Here is a 27,740-nt window from a genome sequence, read left to right on the forward strand (position 1 = left end):
ATAATATGATTAAATTATATCTTTACATTAAAAACCAAAGTCTATCAGAATTCCAGTGTTTCCATTAAATATTATACCCCTTGATCTTCAGGAATAGGACTTGAAAATTTGGAAGTATAGATTAGCCAAATTGGAATAACGATGGACTGTCGTTTCTCATTGCTTATTTCAGCTATTTTTGCCATTGTTGTGGGGAAAGGGGTTGAGTGTGTATGAGTGTGTATGAGTGTGTATGTGTGTGTGGGTGTGTATATCCCACAACTGTTGCGAGGGATGAGGAGGGCTTTTAGCGTGTGGAATAGTGGGGACCAATTGGAGGTTTACTTAGTAGCAATGCAAATATCATGGTACAGCTACAGTATACAGACACTCAATCATCATGTTACTTTTTAATGGTACGTTTACAAACATATATTTTGATAAATAGAATTGAAAGTTGTGTCTCATTATGGTAAGTGGTGAAATAAGTATAGCCAGTTATAATTGTGATTGCTTAGCGGATAATAAGAATAGACTATCAGTATTTCCCTGTTTAAAAGAGAAGGAATATAATATCTATTGTTTACAGGAAACGTATTCAACAATTTTTGATTTTGTGGAAGGTTTTGTGGAAAAAGGACTGGTGGGGGGGCAAAATATATTTATCCCACGGGCAAAGAAATTCAAAACAGGTGATGATATTAAGGAACAATCATTTTGATCCAAATGTGCAAATTGTCCAAACAGATCATCAAGGTAGATGGATTATTTTAAATATGTTATTGGACAATAAACAGATATGGCTTATTAACCAATAGGGTCCAAACAATGATGATCCAAGCTTCTTTGAAACTATATATAAGAATTTATTAACTCTACAAGCAACACTAGACTCTATTATTATGGTGGGGAATTGTAATACGGTTATAAATATTTCTATGAACCGTAAAGGAAATCACACTACAAACTATCACCCTCAGGCACTTAAGGAAATCATGAATGTCATGGATATATTGGAATTAGGGGATATATGGAGACCCTGACCGAGGGAGATATACATGGCGGAGGCTTAATCAAGCTAGTCGTCTTGATTACTTTCTTATGTCATTCTCTCTCCGGCACCAAAAGTTTAAAATTGTTGATAGGGGACAGAATGCGGTTGGATCATCACATAATTGGCATATATATTACTCTTACAGAATTTCCACGTGGGCGAGGATATTGGAAATGTAATCAAAGCCTACTGGATGACAACTTGTTTATAACTAGGACTAAAGAATTTATAAATGACTTTTTCCGACATAACATACAGTTGAAGTCAGAAATTTACATACACTTTAGCCAAGTACATTTAAACTCAATTTTTCACAATTCCTGACATTTAATCCTAGTAATAATTCCCTGTCTTAGGTCAGTTAGGATCACCACTTTATTTTAAGAATGATGATTTATTTCTGCTTTTATTTTTTTCACCACATTCCCAGTGGGTCATAAGTTTACAAACACTCAATTAGTGTTTGGTAGCATTGCCATTAAATTGTGTAACTTGAACTCAATCCCATAGAAATTATTTGGCAGAACTGAAAAAGCGTGTGCGAGCAAGGAGGCCTACAAACCTGACTCATTTAAACCAGCTCTGTCAGGAGGAATGGTCCAAAATTCACCCAACTTATTGTTGGAAGCTTGTGGAAGGCTACCCGAAACGTTTGACCCAAGTTAAACAATTTAAAGGCAATGCTACCAAATAAAAATTGAGTCTATGTAAACTTCTGACCCACTGGAAATGTGATGAAAGAAATATAAGCTGAAATAAATCACTCTCTACTATTATTCTGACATTCTTAAAGTAAAGTGGTGATCCTAACTGACCTAAAACAGTGAATTTTTACTAGGACTAAATGTCAGGAATTGTGAAAAACAGAGTTTAAATGTAGTTGGCTAAGGTGTACATAAACTTCCGACTTCAACTGTAGATAACAATAATAAGTGATATCCGTATCGTGGTAGGCTGCACCACTTCTGTCATCCTTACCTCCAACCATTTATTCAAGTTGGATAATCTTTGGATGCCGACAGCAGTCGTACTATTGGAAGACATAGCTTGGACTGTAACCTACAAAAGCCTATTCCTGCTCTTTCCCTGTGATCCATCAAACCCATGTGTCATCATAGTGTTCTCTGACTTGTGATCAGTCTCGCTCTGCTGGAACAAACTTAAACTTGCACATTTTTTCAATGCTGATTTGAATGTCATTGTGAAAACAGAGAACATCCTTTCTGAATTTAAAAGTAATCCTCGTAGTAATCATCTAGTTTTTCAAAAGTATCTGTAATCTGATTACAATATTTTTGCTGGTAACATATTTGATTACAGTTACCGTTTTTTTGTAATCCCTTTCATATTACATGTAATCCATTACTCCCCAACCCTGCATCCTATAGCATGTTAACCTGGGTATTGTGCAACAGAGATGAGAACGTGTTGTAAACTCACTCCACAGCCATCTAGAATTGTTTTAACTAGTTAGAAAGTAAGCCTGTATATTTGTAGTGACTGGGAGTATTGATACACCATCCAAAGTGTATTAACTTCACCATGCTCAAAGGGATATTTAATGTCTTCTTTTTTATTTTGATCCTTCTACCAATAGGTGCCCTTCTTTGTGAGGCATTGAAAAACCTCGCTGGTCTTTGTGGTAACATCAGTGTTGTGAAATTCACTCCTCGACCAGATTTTAACAAATTAATTTATTCAAAACTGAAGGATAATCAAGAGAGAGCGAGAGAGAGAGAGAGAGAGAGAGAGAGAGAGAGAGAGATTTTTTTTAAACTTTCACTTACTTAGCTAGCAAATGCAGCGAGCTAGCTTAGCCTTCTCAAACACCCAGTTCAAAAAGAGGGATTTTATGTTAGCTAGGTGGCTACTATCCAACAGAACACTGGAACTTTTCCAATTCAAGGTAAGCTTTTGGTTTTACTAATTTATTGCCACCAGGGCCCGCCAGTGTAACTGCTAAACTGCTTTCTGACTGTACACTGTACTGCATGATTGTAGTGGGTTTACTAATACGTTAATTGTATTAGCTATGTTGACTATGACATTACTTGAGCTAATATGGTGACAACGATGTAGGTTGTGTGTAGCAGTTATGCTACGGTTTGGCTTGGAAATTAATACAACGTGGCTGCTATGAAAGTGAACTGTGTTTGCATGTGATCAGGGGTGTATTCATTCTGCCGATTCTGTTGAAAAACATTTCTTAAAAAGGAAGCAAACGGAACGAAACAGGGATAAATATATAAGAATTTGTCCTATAGAAACCCTTGATTGCAACTGTTGGACTAATGATTGCACCCTAGATCAGATAAATGCAGACAAGAGTGTGCCAGGCGGTATTGAATGTGTCATTGTCTGTCCATGTGTCACTGTCTGTCACCTCAACATTTTCTTTCGACCTGTGTGCACCTACATTTCATACATAGGCTAGGTTGTAGCAATCTCATGATGTGTATAGGGTAAATTCAAGTATCATTTAGTAGCCTAAACATGTCGACAGTTAACCACTATGCTGTAATAGAAATGTGTCAGGTGTTGCTGTTTTCTTCTGGATCTGTATTATTCCATTATGTTGTGGTGTATTAGTGTAAAATGTGTCCTTGTGTTAGGGTCACTGTTTTCCTGCATCTCTCTCTCTCTCTCTCTCTCTCTCTCTCTCTCTCTCTCTCTCTCTCTCTCTCTCTCTCTCTCTCTCTCTCTCTCTCTCTCTCTCTCTCTCTCTCTCTCTCTCTCTCTCTCTCTCTCTCTCTCTCTCTGCAGCCACTCTTCACTGTGCCCTGTGTTACCATAGCAACCGATAGCAATGTCAGGCCATGGCAATCTATTGCAGCAGCAGATGCAAAAGAAAGTAGGGAGGGCTCTCTCTCTGTGTCACACACACACACTAGGAGGGCTTTCTCTCTCCATCTCCATTTGCCTTTCTCTGTCTCTCTACAGAGAGGGGGATGGGGGCGAGATGAGAAGAGAGGACAGGACAGGTTCAATCGGAGTTTGAGGGTTTCTTGTTTCACAGGGAAAGAACAGGAATAGGCTTTTTTTGTAAGCACATATACTCAAATATAAACCACACATAACTAGAATTACTGCAACAATTTGATTAAAGTCACTCTCTCAAAAGATAAAAATCACTGTAATGCTGAATGAGGGTGAGCAAATGACAGGAAGTTAACTCATGAGAAATAACATGGTTACAGTGTGATAAGTGGTGCCATTTTACATCCACTATAAATCAAATAAAATGTTGCGCTGAACACAACAGTTGTACCGTGAAATGCTTACCTACAAGCTAAAGAATCATATAAAAAAAGAAAATTGTGAACAGTAAATAGTAACACAATAAGGTGCATTCGGAAAGTATTCAGACACATTATTGCGTTACAGCTTTATTCTACAATTGATTAAATTGTTTTTCCCCCCCTCATCAATCTACCCCATAATGACAAAGCAAAAACCGGTTTCTAGAAATTTTTGTAATTTATATATATTTTTAAATAAAACATTTACATAAGTATTCAGACCCTTTACTTAATAGTTTGTTGCACCGTTGGCAGCGATTACAGCCTTGAGTCTTCTTGTGTTTGACACTACAAGCTTGGCACACCTGTATTTGGGGAGTTTCTCCCATTCTTCTCTGCAGATCCTCTCAAGCTCTGTCAAGTTGGATGGGGAGCGTCGCTGCACAGCTATTTTCAGGTCTCTCCAGAGATGTTAGATCGGGTTCAAGTCCGGGCTCTGGCTGGGCCACTCAAGGACATTCAGAGACTTGTCCCGAAGCCACTCCTGCGTTGTCTTGGCTGTGTGCTGAGGGTCGTTGTCCTGTTGGAACGGTGAACCTTCGCCCCAGTCTGAGGTCCTGAGTTCTCTGGAGCAGGTTTTCATCAATGATCTCTCTGTCCCTGCCGCTGCAAAACATCCACACAGCACAATGCTGCCACCACCATTCTACACCGTAGGAATAACGCTAGGTTTGCTCCACACGTGACGCTTGGCATTCAGGCCAAAAAGTGAATTCTTGGTTTCATCAGACCAGAGAATCTTGTTTGGCAAACTCAAGCGGGCTGTCATGTACCTTTTACTGAGGAGTGGTTTCCGTCTGGCCACTCTACAATAAAGGCCTGATTGGTGGAGTGCTGCAGAGATGGTTGTCCTTCTGGAAGGTTATCTCATATCTACAGAGTAACTCTGGAGGTCGGTCAGAGTGACTATTGGGTTCTTGGTCACCTCCCTGACCAAGGCCCTTCTCCCCTGATTGGTCAGTTTGGCCAGGCAGCCATCTCTATGAGTCTTGGTGGTTCCAAACTTCTTCCATTTAAGACAGATGGAGGCCAGTGTGTTTTTGGGGACCTTCAATGCTCCAGAAATGTTTTGGTACCCTTCCCCAGATTTGTGTCTCGACACAATCCTGTCTCGGAGCTCTACGGACAATTCCTTCGACTTCAATGCTTGATTTTTGCTCTGACATGCACTGTCAACTGTGGGATCTTATATAGGTAGGTGTGTGCCTTTCCACATTGTGTCCAATCAATTGAATTTACCACGGGACTCCAAACAAGGTGTAGAAACAGCTTAAGGCTTAAGGCTCATCAATGTAAACAGGATGCACTTGAGCTCAATTTTGAGTCTCATAGCAAAGAGACTGAATAAATATTTCCATCAGCTATTTCTGTTTTTTAATTTTAATACATTTGTAAAAAATTCTAAAAATATCTTTTCACTTGTGTGTAGATTGATGATGATTTAAAAAAAACTAATCCATTTTAGAATAAGGCTGTAACGTAAGAAAATGTGGATAAAGTCAAGGGGTCTGATTACATTCCGAATGCACTGTAAATAACAATAATAAGGCTATATACAATGAGTACTGGTACTTAGTCAACGTGCAGGGTATGAGGTAGTTGAAAACATATCTTTAAAAACACCGCCACAGATGAGTGCACTAATTAGTTTGATTTTCACCCTTCTGCCACTGGAGGAAGTGGATATTAAAACATTGCTGTCTGAGTCAGCTGCCATTTAGAGTTTTCCAGTCCTCTTCCACAGATGACAGAGAATCATGGGTCTGATTCCACTCCTAACCTGGCATTCTGAATGAGGTGTTCCATTGTGCTGTGGTCTTATCTCGGTGTTCCGTAGCATTATCTCGATTGTAGTGAGCAACTGCTTTGAAATCCCAGGCTTTTAGTGAACACAACATGTTCCAATTCCTACTCTATACAATGTCAGCATCATTATATCAGGTTGACTGAGAGAGATGGATTGACAGTCTCTCTCTCTCTCTCTCTCTCTCTCTCTCTCTCTCTCTCTCTCTCTCTCTCTCTCTCTCTCTCTCTCTCTCTTTCTCTCTCTCTCTTTCTCTCTCTCTCTTTCTCTCTCTCTCTCTCTTCTCTCTCTCTCTCTCTCTCTCTCTCTCTCTCTCTCTCTTTCTCTCTCTCTCTTTCTCTCTCTCTCTCTCTCTCTCTCTCTCTCTCTCTCTCTCTCTCTCTCTCTCTCTCTCTCTCTCTCTCTCTCTCTCTCTCTCTCTCTCTTCAGGTTAAAATATTTGACTAAAGGGCCTGAGACGAGGGGGATAAACTGGGATAACTGGCTTTTAGTGAACACAACATGTTCCAATTACTACTCTATACAAAGTCAGCATCATTATATCAGGTTGACTGAGAGAGATGGATTGTGAACACAACATTAAAATATTTGACTTCCAATTACTGTTCCACTCTATACAAAGTCAGCATCATTATATCAGGTTGACTGAGAGAGATGGATTGACAGTCTCTCTCTCTCTCTCTCTCTCTCTCTCTCTCTCTCTCTCTCTCTCTCTCTCTCTCTCTCTCTCTCTCTCTCTCTCTCTCTCTCTCTCTCTCTCTCTCTCTCTCTCTCTCTTTCTCTCTCTCTCTCTCTCTCTCTCTCTCTTCTCTCTCTCTCTCTCTCTCTCTCTCTCTCTCTCTCTCTCTCTCTCTCTCTCTCTCTCTCTCTCTCTCTCTCTCTCTCTCTCTCTCTCTCTCTCTCTCTCTCTCTCTCTCTCTCTCTCTCTCTCTCTGCAGGTTAAAATCGTTGACTAAAGGGCCTGAGACGAGGGGGATAAACTGGGATAACTGGGTCTACAGTACATTACATTCACTCATTTCATTATTGGACTGACACTGATAATGGTTGGGTGTGTCGGCATGGGTATTGGAGGTAGATGGCACAAACGCACACACGCACACACACAGATCAGAATAGAAATCAATGAGTTCAGGTTTTATCAAATCAAGGAGGGTGTGTTATTGGATAATACAGCATTCCCTTAAGTGTCTAACAGTCTCCCCAGACTGGGACCTAATCACAGCTAAGGGAATATGGCATTTTCTCTTCTAAATATCTTAATGTACTTTTCAATCTGCATGGTAATTCATATGCTAATGCCCAGGTTACATTAGATTCAGTGGCAGCGTGCTGAGTGTTATGGAGAGAGGGATAGAAAGAGAAGAAAGAGAACGTTTCCCCCTTGGTCTATGCCAGTAGACAATTATAAAGAGGCTGGTTCTGGCCTGGAGAGTAACCAGATAGAGAGCACCTCAAACCCTTTCGCTCCCTCTCCCACAGCTCCCTCTCTCCGCGGGTCCAGCATTGGGTGAATATATCTGCAGTTACAGTATATGTGGAACTCGTATGAAATGTGTAAACATGTCTGCAGTTACAATTTACAGTTGAAGTAAGAAGTTTGCATACACCTTAGCCAAATACATTTAAACTCAGTTTTTCACAATTCCCTCACATTTATATCCTAGTAAAATGTCCCTGTCTTAGGTCAGTTAGGATCACCACTTCATTTTAAGAATGTGAAATGTCAGAATAATAGTAGAGAGAATGATTTATTTCAGCTTATATTTATTTCATCACATTCCCAGTGGGTATTAGTATTTGGTAGCATTGCCTTTCAATTGTTTAACTTGGGTCAAAGGTTTCGGGTAGCCTTCCACAAGCTTCCCACAATAAGTTGGGTGAATTTTGTCCCCTTCCAATATCATTTTCATACCTCATAATGCCATCTATTTTGTGAAGTACACCAGTCCCTCTTGCAGCAATGCACCCCCATAACATGATGCTGCCACCCCGGTAAGTCACGGTTGGAATGGTGTTCTTCGGCTTGCAAGCCTCCCCATTTCTCCTCCAAACCTAACGACGGTCATTATGGCCAAAAAGTTCTATTTTTGTTTCATCAGACCAGAGGACATTTCTCAAAAAAGTAAGATCTTTGTCCCCATGTGCAGTTGCAAACCGTAGTCTGGCATTTTTTATGGAGGTTTTGGAGCAGTGGCTTCTTCCTCGCTGAGCGGCCTTTCAGGTTATGTCGATATAGGACTTGTTTTACTGTGGATATAGATACTTTAGTACCAGTTTCCTCCAGCATCTTCACAAGGTCCTTTGCTGTTGTTCTGGGATTGATTTGCACTTTTCGCACAAAGTACGTTCATCTCTAGGAGACAGAACGCGTCTCCTTCCTGAGCTGTGTGACGGCTGCGTGGTCCCATAGTGTTTATACTTAAGTACTATTATTTGTACAGATGAACGTGGTTCATTCAGGCGTTTGGAAATTGCTCCCAAGGATGAACCAGACCTGTGGAGGTCTACAATCTTTTTTCTGAGGTCTTGGCTGATTTATTTTGATTTTCCCATGATGTCAAGCAAAGAGGCACTGAGTTTGAAGGTAGGCCTTGAAATACATCCACAGGTACACCTCCAATTAACTCAAATGATGTCAATTAGCCTATCAGAAGCTTCTAATCTAAAGCCATGACATCATTTTCTGGAATTTTCCAAGCTGTTTAAAGGTACTGTTATCTTAGTGTATGTAAATTTATGACCCACTGAAATTGTGATATAGTGAGTTATAAGTGAAATAGTCTTTCTGTAAATGATTTTTGTAAAAATTACTTGTGTCATGCACAAAGTAGATCTCCTAACCGACTTGCCAAAACTATAGTTTGTTAACAAAAAATGTGTGGACTCCAACCTAAGTGTATGTAATCGTCTGACTTCAACTGTATATGCAACTCATAAGAAAACGGTTAACGTATCTGTATAAAGAATTAAACTATTCAAAACAAGTAAATACAAATATTGTTTCAGTAAGAGCTACTGTATGTTAGGGACAGCTTATTATTGATCCCAAAACAGTTATTAAAGAGAGCTGAGCAGTGAGGAGCCATATAGCAGTGTTGAGACAGCTGATCATAGGTCAGTTATTAAGGAGAGCTGAGCATTGAGGAGCCCTATAGGAGTGGTTAGACAGCTGATACGTTTGATAAGGTGCAGATAAGAGCTAGAATAGGTCACATGGGCGAGATCTCTATTCTTAATTAACATAACACCTTAGGTTATAATTGCCTTATTTGCATATTCATCATCAACTTGGACTGGTCCCCCCCCCCCCTCCACTCACTCCCTATTTTTAAAATCCCTCACCATCTCCCTCTTCTTCTCCCCCCCCCCCGCTCTCTCTCTCTGACTGTACATGTTAATCTGGTCTAGCTAATGGGGAGTGTTTAGCAGTACCCTTGGCTCGCCTTTGAGCCCCGGTTGAAATATCTCCTCAGGCAACAGAGAGCCGAGCCCGAACACACACACATAGGCAGACACACACACTCACACACACACACACACACACACACACAAACAGACACACGCACAACAAACACATGCATGCATGCACACATATACACATGCGCGACTGCATCACACACACATTTTACGACTTGGAGCTGGGTCTGCAGCAGATGTACTGTATGTATTTATGGTGCAGTACTATGCTACAGTCGGATAAGACGCACACAAACGCACACACACAGTCCTGAGCCGCAGCAAGGGCAAACGTTACAACACAGAACTCAACTGCAGCAAGCCCATAGAGTACGCAGCACAACACTGAGATGTCAAGCCCATAGAGTACGCAGCACAACACTGAGATGACAAGCCCATAGAGTACGCAGCACAACACTGAGATGACAAGCCCATAGAGTACGCAGCACAACACTGAGATGTCAAGCCCATAGAGTACGCAGCACAACACTGAGATGACAAGCCCATAGAGTACGCAGCACAACACTGAGATGTCAAGCCCATAGAGTACGCAGCACAACACTGAGATGTCAAGCCCATAGAGTACGCAGCACAACACTGAGATGTCAAGCCCATAGAGTACGCAGCACAACACTGAGATGACAAGCCCATAGAGTACGCAGCACAACACTGAGATGACACAACACTGAGATGACAAGCCCATAGAGTAGATGCAAGCACAACACTGAGATGTCAAGCCCATAGAGTACAAGCCCAGCAGTACAACACTGAGATGTCAAGCCCATAGAGTACGCAGCACAACACTGAGATGTCAAGCCCATAGAGTACGCAGCACAACACTGAGATGTCAAGCCCATAGCAGCACAACACTGAGATGTCAAGCCCATACGCAGCACAACACTGAGATGTCAAGCCCACTGAGATGTAAGCCCATAGAGTACGCAGCACAACACTGAGATGTCAAGCCCATAGAGTACGCAGCACAACACTGAGATGTCAAGCCCATAGAGTACGCAGCACAACACTGAGATGTCAAGCCCATAGAGTACGCAGCACAACACAAGCCCATAGAGATGAGATGTCAAGCCCATAGAGTACGCAGCACAACACTGAGATGACAAGCCCATAGAGTACGCAGCACAACACTGAGATGTCAAGCCCATAGAGTACGCAGCACAACACTGAGATGTCAAGCCCAGAGTACCCACAACACTGAGATGTCAAGCCCATAGAGTACGCAGCACAACACTGAGATGTCACAACACTGAGATGTCAAGCCCATATTTGAGATGACAAGCCCATAGAGTACGCAGCACAACACTGAGATGTCAAGCCCATAGAGTACGCAGCACAACACTGAGATGTCAAGAGTACCCACAACACTGAGATGTACCCATAGCAGCACAACACTGAGATGTCAAGCCCATAGAGTACGCAGATGAGATGTCAAGCCCATAGAGTACGCAGCACACACTGAGATGTCAAGCCCATAGAGTACGCAGCACAACACTGAGATGACAAGCCCATAGAGTACGCAGCACAACACTGAGATGACAAGCCCATAGAGTACGCAGCACAACACTGAGATGACAAGCCCATAGAGTACACAACACTGAGATGCAGCACAACACTGAGATGTCAAGCCCATAGAGTACGCAGCACAACACTGAGATGTCAAGCCCATAGAGTGAGATGTCAAGCAGCACAACACTGAGATGTCAAGCCCATAGAGTACGCAGCACAACACTGAGATGTCAAGCCCATAGAGTACGCAGCACAACACTGAGATGACAAGCCCATAGAGTACGCAGCACAACACTGAGATGACAAGCCCATAGAGTACGCAGCACAACACTGAGATGTCAAGCCCATAGAGTACGCAGCACAACACTGAGATGTCAAGCCCATAGAGTACGCAGCACAACACTGAGATGTCAAGCCCATAGAGTACGCAGCACAACACTGAGATGTCAAGCCCATAGAGTACGCAGCACAACACTGAGATGACAAGCCCATAGAGTACGCAGCACAACACTGAGATGACAAGCCCATAGAGTACGCAGCACAACACTGAGATGACAAGCCCATAGAGTACGCAGCACAACACTGAGATGACAAGCCCATAGAGTACGCAGCACAACACTGAGATGTCAAGCCCATAGAGTACGCAGCAGAGATGTCAAGCCCATAGAGTACGCAGCACAACACTGAGATGTCAAGCCCATAGAGTACGCAGCACAACACTGAGATGACAAGCCCATAGAGTACGCAGCACAACACTGAGATGTCAAGCATAGACACTGAGATGACAAGCCCATAGAGTACGCAGCACAACACTGAGATGTCAAGCCCATAGAGTACGCAGCACAACACTGAGATGTCAAGCCCACTGAGATGTCAAGCCCATAGAGTACGCAGCACAACACTGAGATGTCAAGCGAGTACGCACACAACACTGAGATGACAAGCCCATAGAGTACGCAGCACAACACTGAGATGTCAAGCCCATAGAGTACGCAGAACAACACTGAGATGTCAAGCCCATAGAGTACGCAGCACAACACTGAGATGTCAAGCCCATAGAGTACGCAGCACAACACTGAGATGTCAAGCCCATAGAGTACGTAGCACAACACTGAGATGTCAAGCCCATAGAGTACGCAGCACAACACTGAGATGTCAAGCCCATGAGTAAGCCAACACTGAGATGACAAGCCCATAGAGTACGCAGCACAACACTGAGATGACAAGCCCATAAAGTATGCAGCACAACACTGAGATGACAAGCCCAGCACACAACACTGAGATGTCAAGCCCATAGAGTACGCAGCACAACACTGAGATGTCAAGCCCATAGAGTACGCAGCACAACACTGAGATGTCAAGCCCATAGAGTACGCAGCACAACACTGAGATGACAAGCCCATAGAGTACGCAGCACAACACTGAGATGACAAGCCCATAAAGTACGCAGCACAACACTGAGATGACAAGCCCATAGAGTACGCAGCACAACACTGAGATGTCAAGCCCATAGAGTACGCAGCACAACACTGAGATGACAAGCCCATGAGTCAAGCCAACACTGAGATGTCAAGCCCATAGAGTGACGCAGCACAACACTGAGATGACAAGCCCATAGAGTAGAGCACAACACTGAGATGTCAAGCCCATAGAGTACGCAGCACAACACTGAGATGTCAAGCCCATAGAGTACGCAGCACAACACTGAGATGTCAAGCCCATAGAGTACGCAGCACAACACTAAGATGTCAAGCCCATAGAGCAGCACAACACTAAGATGTCAAGCCCATAGAGTACGCAGCACAACACTGAGATGTCAAGCCCATAGAGTACGCAGCACAACACTAAGATGTCAAGCCCATAGAGTACGCAGCACAACACTGAGATGTCAAGCCCATAGAGTACGCAGCACAACACTAAGATGTCAAGCCCATAGAGTACGCAGCACAACACTGAGATGTCAAGCCCATAGAGTACGCAGCACAACACTGAGATGTCAAGCCCATAGAGTACGCAGCACAACACTGAGATGTCAAGCCCATAGAGTACGCAGCACAACACTGAGATGACAAGCCCATAGAGTACGCAGCACAACACTAAGATGTCAAGCCCATAGAGTACGCAGCACAACACTGAGATGTCAAGCCCATAGAGTACGCAGCACAACACTAAGATGTCAAGCCCATAGAGTACGCAGCACAACACTGAGATGTCAAGCCCATAGAGTACGCAGCACAACACTGAGATGACAAGCCCATAGAGTACGCAGCACAACACTGAGATGACAAGCCCATAGAGTACGCAGCACAACACTGAGATGAAGCCCATAGTGAGATGACAAGAGATGTCAAGCCCATAGAGTACGCAGCACAACACTGAGATGACAAGCCCACTGAGATGACAAGCCCAGAGTACGCAGCACAACACTGAGATGTCAAGCCCATAGAGTACGCAGCACAACACTGAGATGACAAGCCCATAGAGTACGCAGCACAACACTGAGATGTCAAGCCCATAGAGTACGCAGCACAACACTGAGATGACAAGCCCATAGAGTACGCAGCACAACACTGAGATGTCAAGCCCATAGAGTACGCAGCACAACACTGAGATGACAAGCCCATAGAGTACGCAGCATGAGATGTCAAGCCCATAGAGTACGCAGCACAACACTGAGATGTCAAGCCCATAGAGTACGCAGCACAACACTGAGATGTCAAGCCCATAGAGTACGCCCAACACTGAGATGTAAGCCCATAGAGTACAGCACAACACTGAGATGTCAAGCCCATAGAGCCAACACTAAGATGTCAAGCCCATAGAGTACGCAGCACAACACTGAGATGTCAAGCCCATAGAGTACGCAGCACAACACTAAGATGTCAAGCCCATAGAGTACGCAGCACAACACTAAGATGTCAAGAGTACCCATAGAGTCACGCAGCACAACACTGAGATGTCAAGCCCATAGAGTACGCAGCACAACACTAAGATGTCAAGCCCATAGAGTACGCAGCACAACACTGAGATGTCAAGCCCATAGAGTACGCAGCACAACACTGAGATGACAAGCCCATAGATGTACGAGTACAGCACAACACTGAGATGACAAGCCCATAGAGTACAAACACTGCAAGCCCATAGAGTACGCAGCACAACACTGAGATGTCAAGCCCATAGAGTACGCAGCACAACACTGAGATGACAAGCCCATAGAGTAGCACAACACTGAGATGTCAAGCCCATAGAGTACACACACACTGATGAAGCCCATAGAGTACAACAACACTGAGATGACAAGCCCATAGAGTACGCACAACACTGAGATGACAAGCCCAACACTGAGATGACAAGCCCATAGAGTACGCACAACACTGAGATGTCACAAGATGACAAGCCCATAGAGTACACACAACACTGAGATGTCAAGCCCATAGAGTACCAGCACAACACTAGATGTCAAGCCCATAGAGTACGCAGCACAACACTGAGATGACAAGCCCATAGAGTACGCAGCACAACACTGAGATGACAAGCCCATAGAGTACGCAGCACAACACTGAGATGACAAGCCCATAGAGTACGCAGCACAACACTGAGATGTCAAGCCCATAGAGTACGCAGCACAACACTGAGATGACCCAAGCCCACTAGAGTACGCAGCACAACACTGAGATGTCAAGCCCATAGAGTACTGAGATGACAAGCCCATAGAGTACGCAGCACAACACTGAGATGACAAGCCCATAGAGTACGCAGCACAACACTGAGATGTCAAGCCCATAGAGTACGCAGCACAACACTGAGATGACAAGCCCATAGAGTACGCAGCACAACACTGAGATGTCAAGCCCATAGAGTACGCAGCACAACACTGAGATGTCAAGCCCACCGACATTGTTATCAGCTAAGATAAGACAGGGTTTTCAATTAGAAAGATAATTTTTCAGTGTTTTCAAAGACATCTACTGTATCTCCGATCTGCACATGCATTGCCGAAAACATCTTGTACAAGCTGATGTTGGCTTAGATTAAACCTTTTCAAATAGCCAGATCACTGAATGATATTTAATTCTATCAACAATGCATTCGGAAAGTATTCTTACCCCTGGACTTTTCCACATTTTGTTACATTACAGCCTTATTCTAAAATGTATTAAATCCATTTTTTTAACCCTCATCAACCTACACACAATACCCCATAAGGACAAAGCAAAAACTGATTTTTAGAAATGTTTGCAAATGTATAAATAATAAAAAGATGAAGTATTACATTTCCATAAGAATTCAGACCCTTTACTCAGTACTTTGTTGAAGCACCTTTGGCAGTGATTACAGCCTTGAGTCTTCTTGGGTATGATGCTACAAGCTTGACACACCTGTATTTGAGGAGTTTCTCCCATTCTTCTCCGCAGATCCTCAAAAGCTCTGTCAGGTTGCATTGGGAGCGTTGCTGCACAGCTATTTTCAGGTCTCTCCGGAGTCTTTAGGTGCCTTTTGGTACTCCAGGCAAGCTCTTATGTGCCTTTTACTGAGGAGAGGCTTCCGTCTGGCCACTCTACCATAAAGGCCTGACTGGTGGAATGCTGCAGAGATAGTTGTCCTTCTGGAAGGTTCTCCCATCTCCACAGAGGAACTCTGGAGCTCAGTCAGAGTGACCACTGGGTTCTTGGTTACCTCTCTGACCAAGGCCCTTCTCCCCCTGATTGCTCAGTTTGGCCGGGCGGCCAGCTCTAGGAAGAGTCTTGGTGGGTCCAAACTTCTTACATTCAATAATGATGGAGGCCACTGTGTTCTTGGGGACCTTCAATGCTGAAGAAATATTTTGGTACACTTCCCAAGATCTGAGCCTCGACCCAATCCTGTCTCTGAGCTCTACGGACAATTCCTTCAACCTCATGGCTTGGTTTTTGCTCTGACATGCACTGTCAACTGTGAAAGCTTATGTAGACAGATGTATGCCTTTCCAAATCATTTCCAATCAATAGAATTTACGGCAGATGGGCTCCAATCAAGTTGTAGAAATATCTCAAGGACGATCAATGGAAACAAGATGCACCTGAGCTCAATTTCAAGTCTCATAGCAAAGGGTCTGAATACTTATGTAGGTAAATAAGGTATTTCTGTTTTAGTTTTTCATAAATTTGAAAAGATTTCTAAAAACCTGTTTTCGCTTTGTCATTATGAGGAATTGGGTGTAGATTAATGGGGATTTTTATTGATTTAATCCATTTTAAAACAAGGCTGTAACATAACAGAATGTGGAACAAGTCAAGGGGTCTGAATACTTTCCGAAGGCCCTGTATGTGTGTGAAACCGTCCAAATGTAATAAAGTATAAAATGGCCCACCCTAACCTTACTAAATACTGTATATTCTAATTCCTTCACTGCAAATGTTACCACAAAGTGCTCCAGTTCTATACAGATAGCTTCAGACAAGGTTTCCCCTGAGCACCTATACAGTAGTAGAGAACAAGCTATACCCTCTGTTTTGATGGCTTGTAATGAGGATAAATATAGACTTTATGATAGCAAAGTGACCATATTCGGTCTGTACAGGTACTGCATGTGCACCAGGTTACACGTGTACACACACTCGAAAAATGTACACACACACACACACACACCTACACACACAGAGATAACCTCTCCCCGGAATGTGTTCCCCTCCCTTCTCTCAGGTAATCATCATTGTGATGCTGCTCTGCTCTGTTGTTCCTCTCTCAGTTGGGACTATCCTCCTGATGAAAATACATCATTAAGAGACAACCTTGATGTCTGAAAGTGGAGGGAGAAGAGGAGGAAGGGAACAAGGGACGGATGAGGAGGGGATGAGGAGGTGGAGTGAAATTATCTTCAGCAAACACACAATCAGACTAAAACCCTTCTCCAGCAGACAAGACAAAAGACACTGCTGTGCCTCTGTCTCCCAATAAAATCCTTCTCCAGCTCTTTATTTAGGCTACAATGCCTTTTAAATGCCTTTCTTTGGCTTACAGGCTCTGTGAACTCTCTCTTGGATTGGTAAAGTGGCAAACGTTCAGACTGCAAGAAACTCCCAGCTACTCTCCATAAGAAACAAGAAGTCAAGTGCAAAGACAAACTAGGATTTTGAAAAGGTTTGAGTCAGAGTGAGGCACATGAAAGGGACAGCTACTGTCATGCAAATGAGCACAAGAGATAAGACACAGCCATGGGAATAGCTGTCATCTTTCCAGAGAGCAGAGAAGACAAAGATAAAGTTATCGTATCCATATTCAGAAGAACTGTCTGTATATATTTGCATTATTGTGATATAAAGGTGTTATAGTCAACTCATAAAGATAATAAAGCTGTGGAAGTGTCCTAAAGGCTATGTGAAGCATTTTAAAAGTGCTTTCCACAAAGGAGTAACTCTCCGTCCTACGTCTGGAAGTTTTGATAAGAACCCTGTGGTATAATTAACCAATAAGCCCCGCGGGGGTGGGGTATATGGCCAATATACCACGGCTAATGGCTGTTCTTACGCACAACGCAGAGTTCAAACCCCCGAGCTGACAAGGTACAAATCTGTCATTCTGCCCCTGAACAGGCAGTTAACCCACTGTTCCCAGGCCGTCATTGAAAATAAGAATATGTTCTTAACTGACTTGCCTAGTTAAATAAAGGTAAAAAAAAAATAAAATAAAAAAAAGAGCAGTAAAAATAAACTTTCTGTCATAATCGTGGTATGTGGTCTGATATACCATGCCTTTCAGCCAATCAGCATTCAAGACTTGAACCACCCAGTTTATAATTAAGGTTAGTTTTGATAAGGACCACGTGTTTTATTAAAAGTTTTATTCCTCTCTTTATACAGTTCACACTGACTTTGCTCTGAAAAGTGCAGGTCCTAGATCAGCCGTTCCCAAACTATTCTGTGCCACGATGACTTACCTACAGTCTTTTGAATTTCCTTATGAGCCTCAAAAACAAAAAACAATATTTCTCGCCACTATTTCTCGCCCATTAAGCCACAACCCAAATAGGACCTATCTGTCACCCATTTCAGACAAGCCATTTGGGAAAAAGTGCCATAGATTGTTTAGGATGAGAATCACATCCTGGTTGAATAACAATCTCCCGAAGGCTCTAGCAATATGGCAACGTGTGGGAAACACGAAACGGTTCAGCATGAAATATCCACATAACACCTGCTCTGTACACGCACACACACACACACACACACACACACACACACACACACACACACACACACACACACACACACACACACACACACACACACACACACACACACACACACACACACACACACACACACACACACACACACACACACACAAATGTGCACCACACACCTGCCCTGAACCATATGTGCTATTCGCTCCCTGGTTCTTTTTAATGAGAGTGTAGCAAAGGCGTCGCTACGCTAGGGGATCCAGGGCTGAGGGATATATGAGAGCCATATGTTGCAGAAGTGAATACACGTGTTAGCATCCCTCATCGGGTATGTGAGACCCCATACTGGGCGTCAGGCTCTCTTGATCGTGGGTAAAGCTTATGGGAGACATTATTGATGAAAGGAGAGCATGAAAATGAACATAAATACTATCTTATATTACCAATGTAATAACACATCATAAAGCAGACCATTTTATCCAGAGCAACATAAGACGACTGCTAATATTCTCTATATGTGAGTTTGGCCCATGCAAGAATAAGATCCCGTCCTTTCAGATCTCTGGACACCAAGGTGGTACAAGAGGGCGACTGGAACTGGGCCAAAGAGTTTGTTTTTGGTACCTTCTCTACTTACAACTAGATCTACATTCTGACGGGCAACACAATGGCCTGCCTCCACGAGCCCAGCACCTCTGCCCTCTTCATGCTGAAAAACGTCTGCCTGGGGTCCTTGCTCCAAGGATCCCCGCTGGTATAGGTCACAGAGGAGAAGCCTGCACAGCCAGAGCCCTCTGGTCCTATAGACCCTGAGGTATACAGAGGCTTTTAAAAGTGTTGATGTAGTGCTGAGGAAGCGAAAGAAGCCCACCCTCTCAGTTCTAACAGACTGGACTCTCTGGGTGGCTATAACTCAGGACACACTTCATCCTGGTCCATCTTACAGAAGAACATTGACATATATCATATCAGTTATGGGGCCTCTCTTAGTAGCCTATATATCAACTTCCTGTCACATCTGGATATTTCAAACCTGGCTCTGAAATTCTGATTAACCCCTGCACTGCCACAGAATACTGCAGGATGCTACGGAAGATAACAGTCTTCAGGTCTCAGGAAAGGCTACACATCATGCACGAGTGGTTCACTGACCAACCTCTGTTACTCATGAATGAAATGGAGCAAACTGAATGTGTGAGACATCAGCCACTCTCGTAGGAAATGGAAGTACTGTACAATAAAAAGTGCTATTTTATTATTGATGCCTAAACGCCTCAGTTTAAATAATAAACAAGCACTTTATACTCAGCCTCCATTTTCGTACCAATCAGGCATTTAGGAATACTAACACAATGCAAATGGGTGTTTACACATTTTACAGCTTAAAGTGAAACAGCATTTCTCACACTGCAGTTTTGAAATCAATCATTCAGTGTTTACCGGGTGTAACAGAACTAAACAAGAAGAAAACGTTTGCAATGCCTTCCTGGACATCAACAAACAGACCTACACACATCTGGTAGAAAGACGTATTTAGTACATGAACCCAAACTTGCATTCTTGGTATGCAGCGACAATGTAGCTACCATGATCAACATAGCTACCATGTTGAGAGCCACAGAGCCCGTAGTTGTGATCAATAAAAGTCATTAACAATCCCTATGGGCTGTGCTGAGAAACTTATCCTTATTTTAGATATGTGTTTTCTCTTTAAAAACAAAACATAGTATGGCTCTACAAGATTGCTTCAGCTGAAACCTTTTTATTGGTTTAATTGCTTTTCAAATCAGTTTCGTATATACTTCATTTATCAATTAAATTCTTCTTATTTTTTCCTTACATTAGGATTGAGTAATTATACTGTTTAATTAATCATTGATGAATAATTTATTGTATCCCTGTGCTGTAAATAATGTGTTACTGATTCTGTACCAGAGGCTATAATTGCTTGGCTATAAGTGATATACCGTGTAAGTGTAAAGGGTTTCAATTGGTTTTGGCTTGAATGTTTTGGTATGTCAGTCAACAGCCTTGTGACGTTGCCTTGGGTGAATGCTATGCGGGATCCTTGGGATGCCCTACCCCATTGAAGTTGACATTTCAAATGGTTAAGGTAAGGGTTAGGGTTAGGTAAAGGTTAGGGTTAGGTAAAGGTTAGGGTTAAGGTAAGGGTAAGGGTAAGGCGTTAGGGTATGGTCGTCCCAAGGATCTCAGATAGCTCTGGCCTGCGGGTTTTGTGCCGTCTAAAGAGAGCCTAAGGGAAACACTGGCTGCTCCTGTTGTTCCCTGTGGTGGCTGTGGTGGGGTGAGCACCTGCTCACAGGGCTGCTGTGAGGCTGTCTGTGGCCATAGCAGGCAAAACAGGGAAACCATTCACACTCCGTCAGACTCCATGTCTCTCTCTTTCTACTTTCTGTCTCACTCTCTCCTCCTTGCTCTACCCTTTCTGACATATCCTCTTGCTCCCCATCTTCCCTTATCTCTCTCTGCACTTCACTCCATGTCCCTCTCTCTCCCCTCTCTCTCCCCTCTCTCTCTCTTCTCTCCCTCCTGCCTGTCTCTTTTGACACAAACATAAACAACTGCAACCAAAGGCTGTTAAAGGCCATTGGAACTCGATGGCCCTGATAGAAAAGGGGGAGTTGTAAACAATAAATAAATAAGAATGGGTAAATCACTCTGTCGGCCCCAGGAATGCCAGCAGTAAGTGAGCAGTTTTCCTTGCCACTGAGGACCATGTTGGGTGCTTAAGGGATCCGCAGTAGGCTGTAAGTCTGATGAACACAAACATTGAGAGTGGGTGGGATGTTGGCAGCCCGGGCTTTAGTCGACAATATATTCAGAGTCTCTGTCTGTGGGATTTAGCCCAATAAAGCTGCCTGATGTTGACCCCTCTTCTCTCAAGCCTCCCTCTGGTCATCACTATCTGGTCATGCTAGAAAGGACACAAGTACAACTCTATCTTGTGATTATAGCCACTAACCTTAACCGTACACCTCATTAAGACCACAAAGCTCATCCAATTTGGTCCATTCAAGCTAGCATGGTCATCTAGCAACTACTCCTCCTCCTTCACACGTTCAGCTCTTTATGAGAATGGTCTCACCCCATGACATAATTAAGCAATAATGCACGAGGGGGTGTGGTATTTAACCAATATACCACAGCTAAGGGCTGTTCTTATGGACCACGGAACGCGGAGTATCTGCCCTTTGTCGTGGTATATTGACCATATATCACAAACCCCTGAGGTGCCTTATTGCTATTATAAACTGGTTACCAACCGAATTAGAGCAGTAAAAACAAATGTCTTGTCATACCTGTGGTATTGGCTGTCAGACAATCAGCATTCAGGGTTTGAACCACCCAGTTTATACTGTAAATTCCCTTAGGAATGGTCTGACCCCATGGTATAACTTCCCTTACAGGCATCATTAGCACCTCCCACTCACAGTCAGAGATATAGAGTTCAGTAAACCCTGTCATCCCATCTGAAGTTCCAAACCCTGTCATCCCATCTGAAGCTCCAAACCCTGTCATCCCATCTGAAGTTCCAAACCCTGTCATCCCATCTAAAGCTCCAAACCCTGTTATCCCATCTGACGTTCCCAAACCCTGTTATGCCATCTGAAGTTCCAAACCCTGTCATCCCATCTAAAGTTCCAAACCCTGTCATCCCATCCGAAGCTCCAAACCCTGTCATCCCATCTGAAGCTCCAAACCCTGTCATCCCATCTGACGTTCCCAAAACCTGTCATCCCATCTGAAGTTCCAAACCCTGTCATCCCATCTGAAGCTCCAAACCCTGTCATCCCATCTGAAGTTCCAAACCCTGTCATCCCATCTGAAGCTCCAAACCCTGTCATCCCATCTGACGTTCCCAAACCCTGTTATCCCATCTGAAGTTCCAAACCCTGTCATCCCATCTGAAGTTCCAAACCCTGTCATCCCACCTGAAGTTCCAAACCCTGTCATCCCATCTGAAGTTCCAAACCCTGTCATCCCATCTGAAGTTCCAAACCCTGTCATCCCATCTGAAGTTCCAAACCCATTACATTCTAGTAGGAATACACAATACCCACAGTTCAATATCAAGTTATGAGTTACACTTGGTTTAGTTGTCAACTAACATGAATTCAACATTAAATCAACTAAACATTTACCATGTCATTGGATTTAGATTAAAATTTGGGTGAAAAAATTAAGAAATCCCCTTATGTTGATTACTTTTTGCAAATGCAATCAGTTTTCCACAATGATTCATTTTTGTTGTTGTTGTTGAAATGACGTGGAAACAACATCGACTCGACCAGTTTGTGGCCAGTTAGTTTGCAGAACTCTGTATGGTTCTGCTCCCACATCAAAAACCCTATGGACCAATCACAGGACATCTTGAGGACATTTGGAATGAACAACAGCCAACAGCAGAACAAGAAAGAACAGTCGGGATGTACAATAAGTTACTTAACTACCAATACAATTAAAAACACAAGCCTGCTATGCAAATATTAACCACTACCCTTTTCAACCCAACTGGGTCTTGACTGGTCCCAGATCTGTTTGTGCTGCATAGCCAACTCCTAGGCTAGCTCTTCCTACAGTAGGTCTCAAAGTGCTTTACATTGTTCTACACTCAGGCATAGCCCAAGAAGCTACTGAAAGAATAATGAGCCAATCAATGCAAGGATGGCAGGCAAATTACCATATGTCTGACCTTTGGTCTATATCACTGGAAACCTTTAGAAAAACATAATTATTCAATCAACGTCACTCTTTAATGCCACTTACTTACCCTGGTCAATTGGGGTTGAGAGTCACAATGTACAAGAATGACCCAACATGTAGAGAAAAACCCTTGCATTATTGGATAGGATGAATAAGAGCTGTTGTTCCATATAGGATCAGCATGTAGACTAATTGTCAACATGATTAAACTCATCATATTCACCATTGTCATTCTTCTAGCTGGTAAGTAAAACTTGAATGATCATACCCACATGAAACTAATGGACTACATCATGCAAGTGATGCAACACATGATTCATTCAACTAAAATATATGAATTAGTCCATGTCCAATTCTGAAAACAATGATGCATTGAATAATACAAAGAACACAGAGCCCACACAGTGTAGCAGCCAAAGGAGACACGTACCTCAAAAGAATACGACACAACACCCTTTGTCATTGACAATAACCTAAACAAAGCATGCAATGGCAGCTGATTAAACATAGCATGTGTACATTCAGAGCACCAGCAACCGAAGGCGCGGCCGCGGTAAAAACGCTGCTAAAGCGAATGCAATACCTGTTCATCCATCCTCCACCATCTCTCTCTACGGCTAAACTCACTCACCATTCACTGTGCGAGATGGACAGGTAAGCAGGCAATGTCTGATTTGTTGCCAGTCGTCCTCTCGTACGCAGACAGGTTTTCCTCCACGTCTGAAATCAACACAAAGGGTGGAGCAGGGCACCAAGCTCTCTCTGGGTCTTGGTAATCACAATGCCTGGATGAGAATCGGCTATTAAACTACCAATCCCCTCTGCCGCACCTGTCTCTTCCTCGAGCGGCTTCTGCGCGTAACCGTGGCATCCCCGTTATCTTCCAGTGAACGAGTCCAGACCAGGTCAAACCTTTCCAATAAACATTTCCCGGGTAAAAGAGAAATATGGTACCTGCAGGTGCAGTGCTTTTTTATAGGCTACATTTCAGTGCCTTGTTTGAAGATAAGGATATTTTTCGCACCCCTGCAAATCACACAATGAAATCCAAGAGTGGGCTATAATCGGTGTAGAGGGGTAAACGTCACCTTCAAATGACCAGAAGGCTTAGGCCATATGTGCAGACAAAATACTCACGAGTCTTTTCATTCTGTCTTAATTCATTCTCTCTGTCTGTGGACCCCAGCTGTGCAGTCTTTCCAGGTTTGCATGCAGTGCTCCCTTGACAGCCGAAGAAAGATACTGGTCAAGCTCTCAGCTAGCACAGGCTCAGGCTATAATGGATATATTCCAACACTATGTTGAGGAAGGATACCAACGCAGAATGTCTCCAATATCCAATAATACATCAAGTCAAATCGAATGTTATTGGTCACATACACATATTTAGCACCACCAACACAGGGACAGAAATATTCAGGGAACGTTTCAAAATGACAAAGCACCCCACAGTGCATGAAGGGGGACGTCATTGATCTCTCTGTCTCTCTCTCTCTTTCTCTCTTTCTCTCTCTCTGTCTCTCTCTCTTTCTCTCTCTCTGTCTCTCTCTCTTTCACGCACGCATACACGCACACAAATACACACAAACATTTTTTTTTCTTGCATATTCAAATCTAGCAGGTATTTCATCATGAAAAATACACTGAATGTACAAAACATTAAGAACACCTTCCTTATATTGAGTTTGCACCCCCCCCCCCCCCCACACACATACACACACTTTTCCCTCAGAACAGCTTCAATTGTTCTGGGAATGGACTCTACAAGGTGTCGAAAGCATTTCACAGTGATGCTTCCCACAGTTGTGTCATGTTGGCTGAATGTCCTTTGGGTGGTGGACCATTCTTGACAAGTACAGGAAACTGTTGAGTGTGAAAAACCCATTAGTGTTGCACTTCTTGACACAAACATGTACTCCTGGCACTGGTCATTCACCCTGGGTCATTCACCCTGGGCAAACATTCACATGTAACATGTAAGACATTTAGCAAGCGTTTTTATCCAAAGACACTTACAGTCTTGCGTACATACATTTTATTTATGGGTGGTACCAGTGCTCTACCAACTGAGCAGCACTGTACCACTACACAACTCGTCTCAATTGTCTCAAGGCTTAAAAATCCTTATTTAACCTTTCTCCTCCTCTTCATCTACACTGATTGAAGTGGATTTAACAAGTGACATCAATAAGGGATCATAGCTTTTACCTTGATATACCTGGTCAGTCTATGTCATGGAAAGAGCAGGTGTTCTTAATGTTTTGTACACTCAGTGTATAACAAACAAAACAATTCTCCCCAAAAAATGTAAACATTAGGTTTGGTCTTTGAACACTATAGCATATCACTAGAAATGTGGACCAAACTGCAAATGTCTATTTTGGAGAAAGAATTACATTCAGTTAAGGATCCAATAAAATGCTATCTAACACAATTATTTTATAACCCATGAAGGACAAATCTTGGTGTGAAAATGTCAAATATTAAAATAGCCTAAAAAACTGTGCATAATAAAGGAACCCCTGTTGGAGGAAGGAATAGAGTGAGAGGTAAGATGAGAGTGGGATCATTTCCCACAGGGAATTATGCTGTCATCCACTCCCATTGCTATCAGTGGAAGCTGTCAAAACCAAGGAAACAAGAGGATGGGGGAGGACATGGGAGCGGCTGAGTGGCAGATGTCTTCAGGAAAGCATCTCAACAAATAAGAACAGGGTATCTATAATTTTGGACAGTAACGATATAGCCTATTCATTATATTCTGTGAGATAGGAGAGACAAAATCATGGTTGTAAATTGTTTTTCCTAATTACATAAATAGTCTTATCCATCTGTAACAACTATTCATATCACACTTTCTAGGATCATGAACACAGTCAGAGGAAGATAGAGGCAAAGATTATTAAGGAATTAAGGTTTTAATTGTTTTACAAAAGCGACAGTAAAACACATAAAAACAAACGACTTGGATGGCTCATAGAGCTTCCGTGCTTTCACAGACTACAGGTTGACTGAGTTCACAACTGACCAAAATCAGACCAAAAACAGTAACAAATAAAACTACAGTATGAAATAAAGAGAAAACAGGTAGGCATATTATAAGATCAATGGTAAATGTTTTTAAAATCCAAATATATAGGCTAACTGAAAGACAATCACCTCAACGGAGGACGGGTTCAATTATCTAAACAATATCCCAGTGGTGCAAAGTACTTAAAGTAAAACTACTTTAAAGTACTACTTAGGTAGTTTTTTGTAGGTATCAGTACTTTACTTTACTATTTATATTTTTGCCAACTTTTACTTTTACTTCACTACATTCCTGAAGAAAATGATGTTCCTGACACCTTAAAGTACTCGCTACATTTTCACGGGAAAATTCACACTAATTCACACACTTATCAAGAGAACATCCCTGGTCATTCCTACTGCCTCTGATCTGGCAGACTCATTATAGACAAATTCTTAATTTGTAAATGATGTGTGTATGTTGGAGTGTGCCTGGCTAGCCGCCTGGCTATCCGTCAATTAAAATACAAATAAAATGGTGCCATCTGGTTTGTTTAATATAAGGAATTTGAAATGATTTATACTTTTTTATACTTAAGTACATTTTAGCAATTCCATTTACTTTTAATACTTAAGTACATTTAAAACCAAATACTTTTAGACTTTTACTCAAGTAGTATTTTACTGGGTGACTTTCACTTTTACTTGAGCCATTTTCTATGAATGTTTCTTTACTTGTACTCAAGTATGACAATTGACTACTTTTCCCACCACTGCATTTCCATAGCTGGGGTTCAATATACAGCTTGGACCCCTGTTTGTATTTATTATGGATCTCCATCAGCTGCTGCCAAATCGCTGCTGCTAAATCAGCTGCTGCCAGCTAAATTAAGGCAGTTATACCATTTTATAAACATTACAATACATTCATAACAGATTTCACAACACACTATTTGTGTTTCCTCAGGCCCCTACTCCATTACCACATGTCTCCACTGTCCTATCAGCATCTCTCCACACAAAGAATAAACCGCAAACAAATGGACATTAGTGCAGTGGCATAACTTTTAAAGCAATACATAGCCTGTCAAATGTTAATAAACGCTGATAAAGAAAGTAAACACATACCTCCGTACAACTGAACACACCGCACACATTTATTAAAAACGCAAGGTTCGAAAAATAGTTATCCAGCAGACACAGCAAAACAACGACACCACATAGACTCCACAAACTTTGGGTACAAATGTTCTGATCCCCACTGGTATAAGGGGCACTTTTATACTTTTGACCTGACCTCTCCCCTTACAAAAAAAAGATTGCAGTCAGAGTACAGTATAGGTGCAGTATAAATGCAGTATGTTGCAAATACTGTCTCCAAAATAACACTGTGTACTGCAGTTACTGCACTTTTACTTTCAAAACGTAAATATTTTTTGTAAGGGTCTAATCAGGGTCCAAGAGGAATCACACTGACCCAAACCTTATCTGGTCTATCTCTCGCTCGCTCCCTCCCTCCCTTTCTCAATTCAATTCAATTCAAGGGCTTTATTGGCATCGGAAACATGTGTTAACATTGCCAAAACAAGTGAGGTAGATAATATATAAAGTGAATATATAAAGTGAAATAAACAATAAAAATTAACAGTAAACATCACACATACAGAAGTTTCAAAACAATAAAGACATTACAAATGTCATATTATATATATATATACAGTGTTT

General features: G+C 42.4%; 1 protein-coding gene across 2 annotated transcripts in view; it reads right to left on the reverse strand.

The window, feature by feature from the left end:
* Nucleotides 1-24,258, reverse strand: part of LOC118402492 (semaphorin-6B-like) — a 95,568-nt gene extending 71,310 nt beyond the window's left edge. For both annotated transcript variants that reach the window (XM_052476445.1, XM_052476444.1), the window contains exon 1: nucleotides 23,638-24,258. In XM_052476445.1, the coding sequence (XP_052332405.1) occupies nucleotides 23,638-23,640 (3 nt within the window). In that variant the 5' untranslated portion in view covers nucleotides 23,641-24,258. The remainder of the gene's footprint in view (nucleotides 1-23,637) is intronic.
* Nucleotides 24,259-27,740: the final 3,482 nt, after the last annotated feature.

The sequence above is a fragment of the Oncorhynchus keta genome, chromosome 23 (assembly GCF_023373465.1).
Source record: "Oncorhynchus keta strain PuntledgeMale-10-30-2019 chromosome 23, Oket_V2, whole genome shotgun sequence".
NCBI lineage: Eukaryota > Metazoa > Chordata > Actinopteri > Salmoniformes > Salmonidae > Oncorhynchus > Oncorhynchus keta.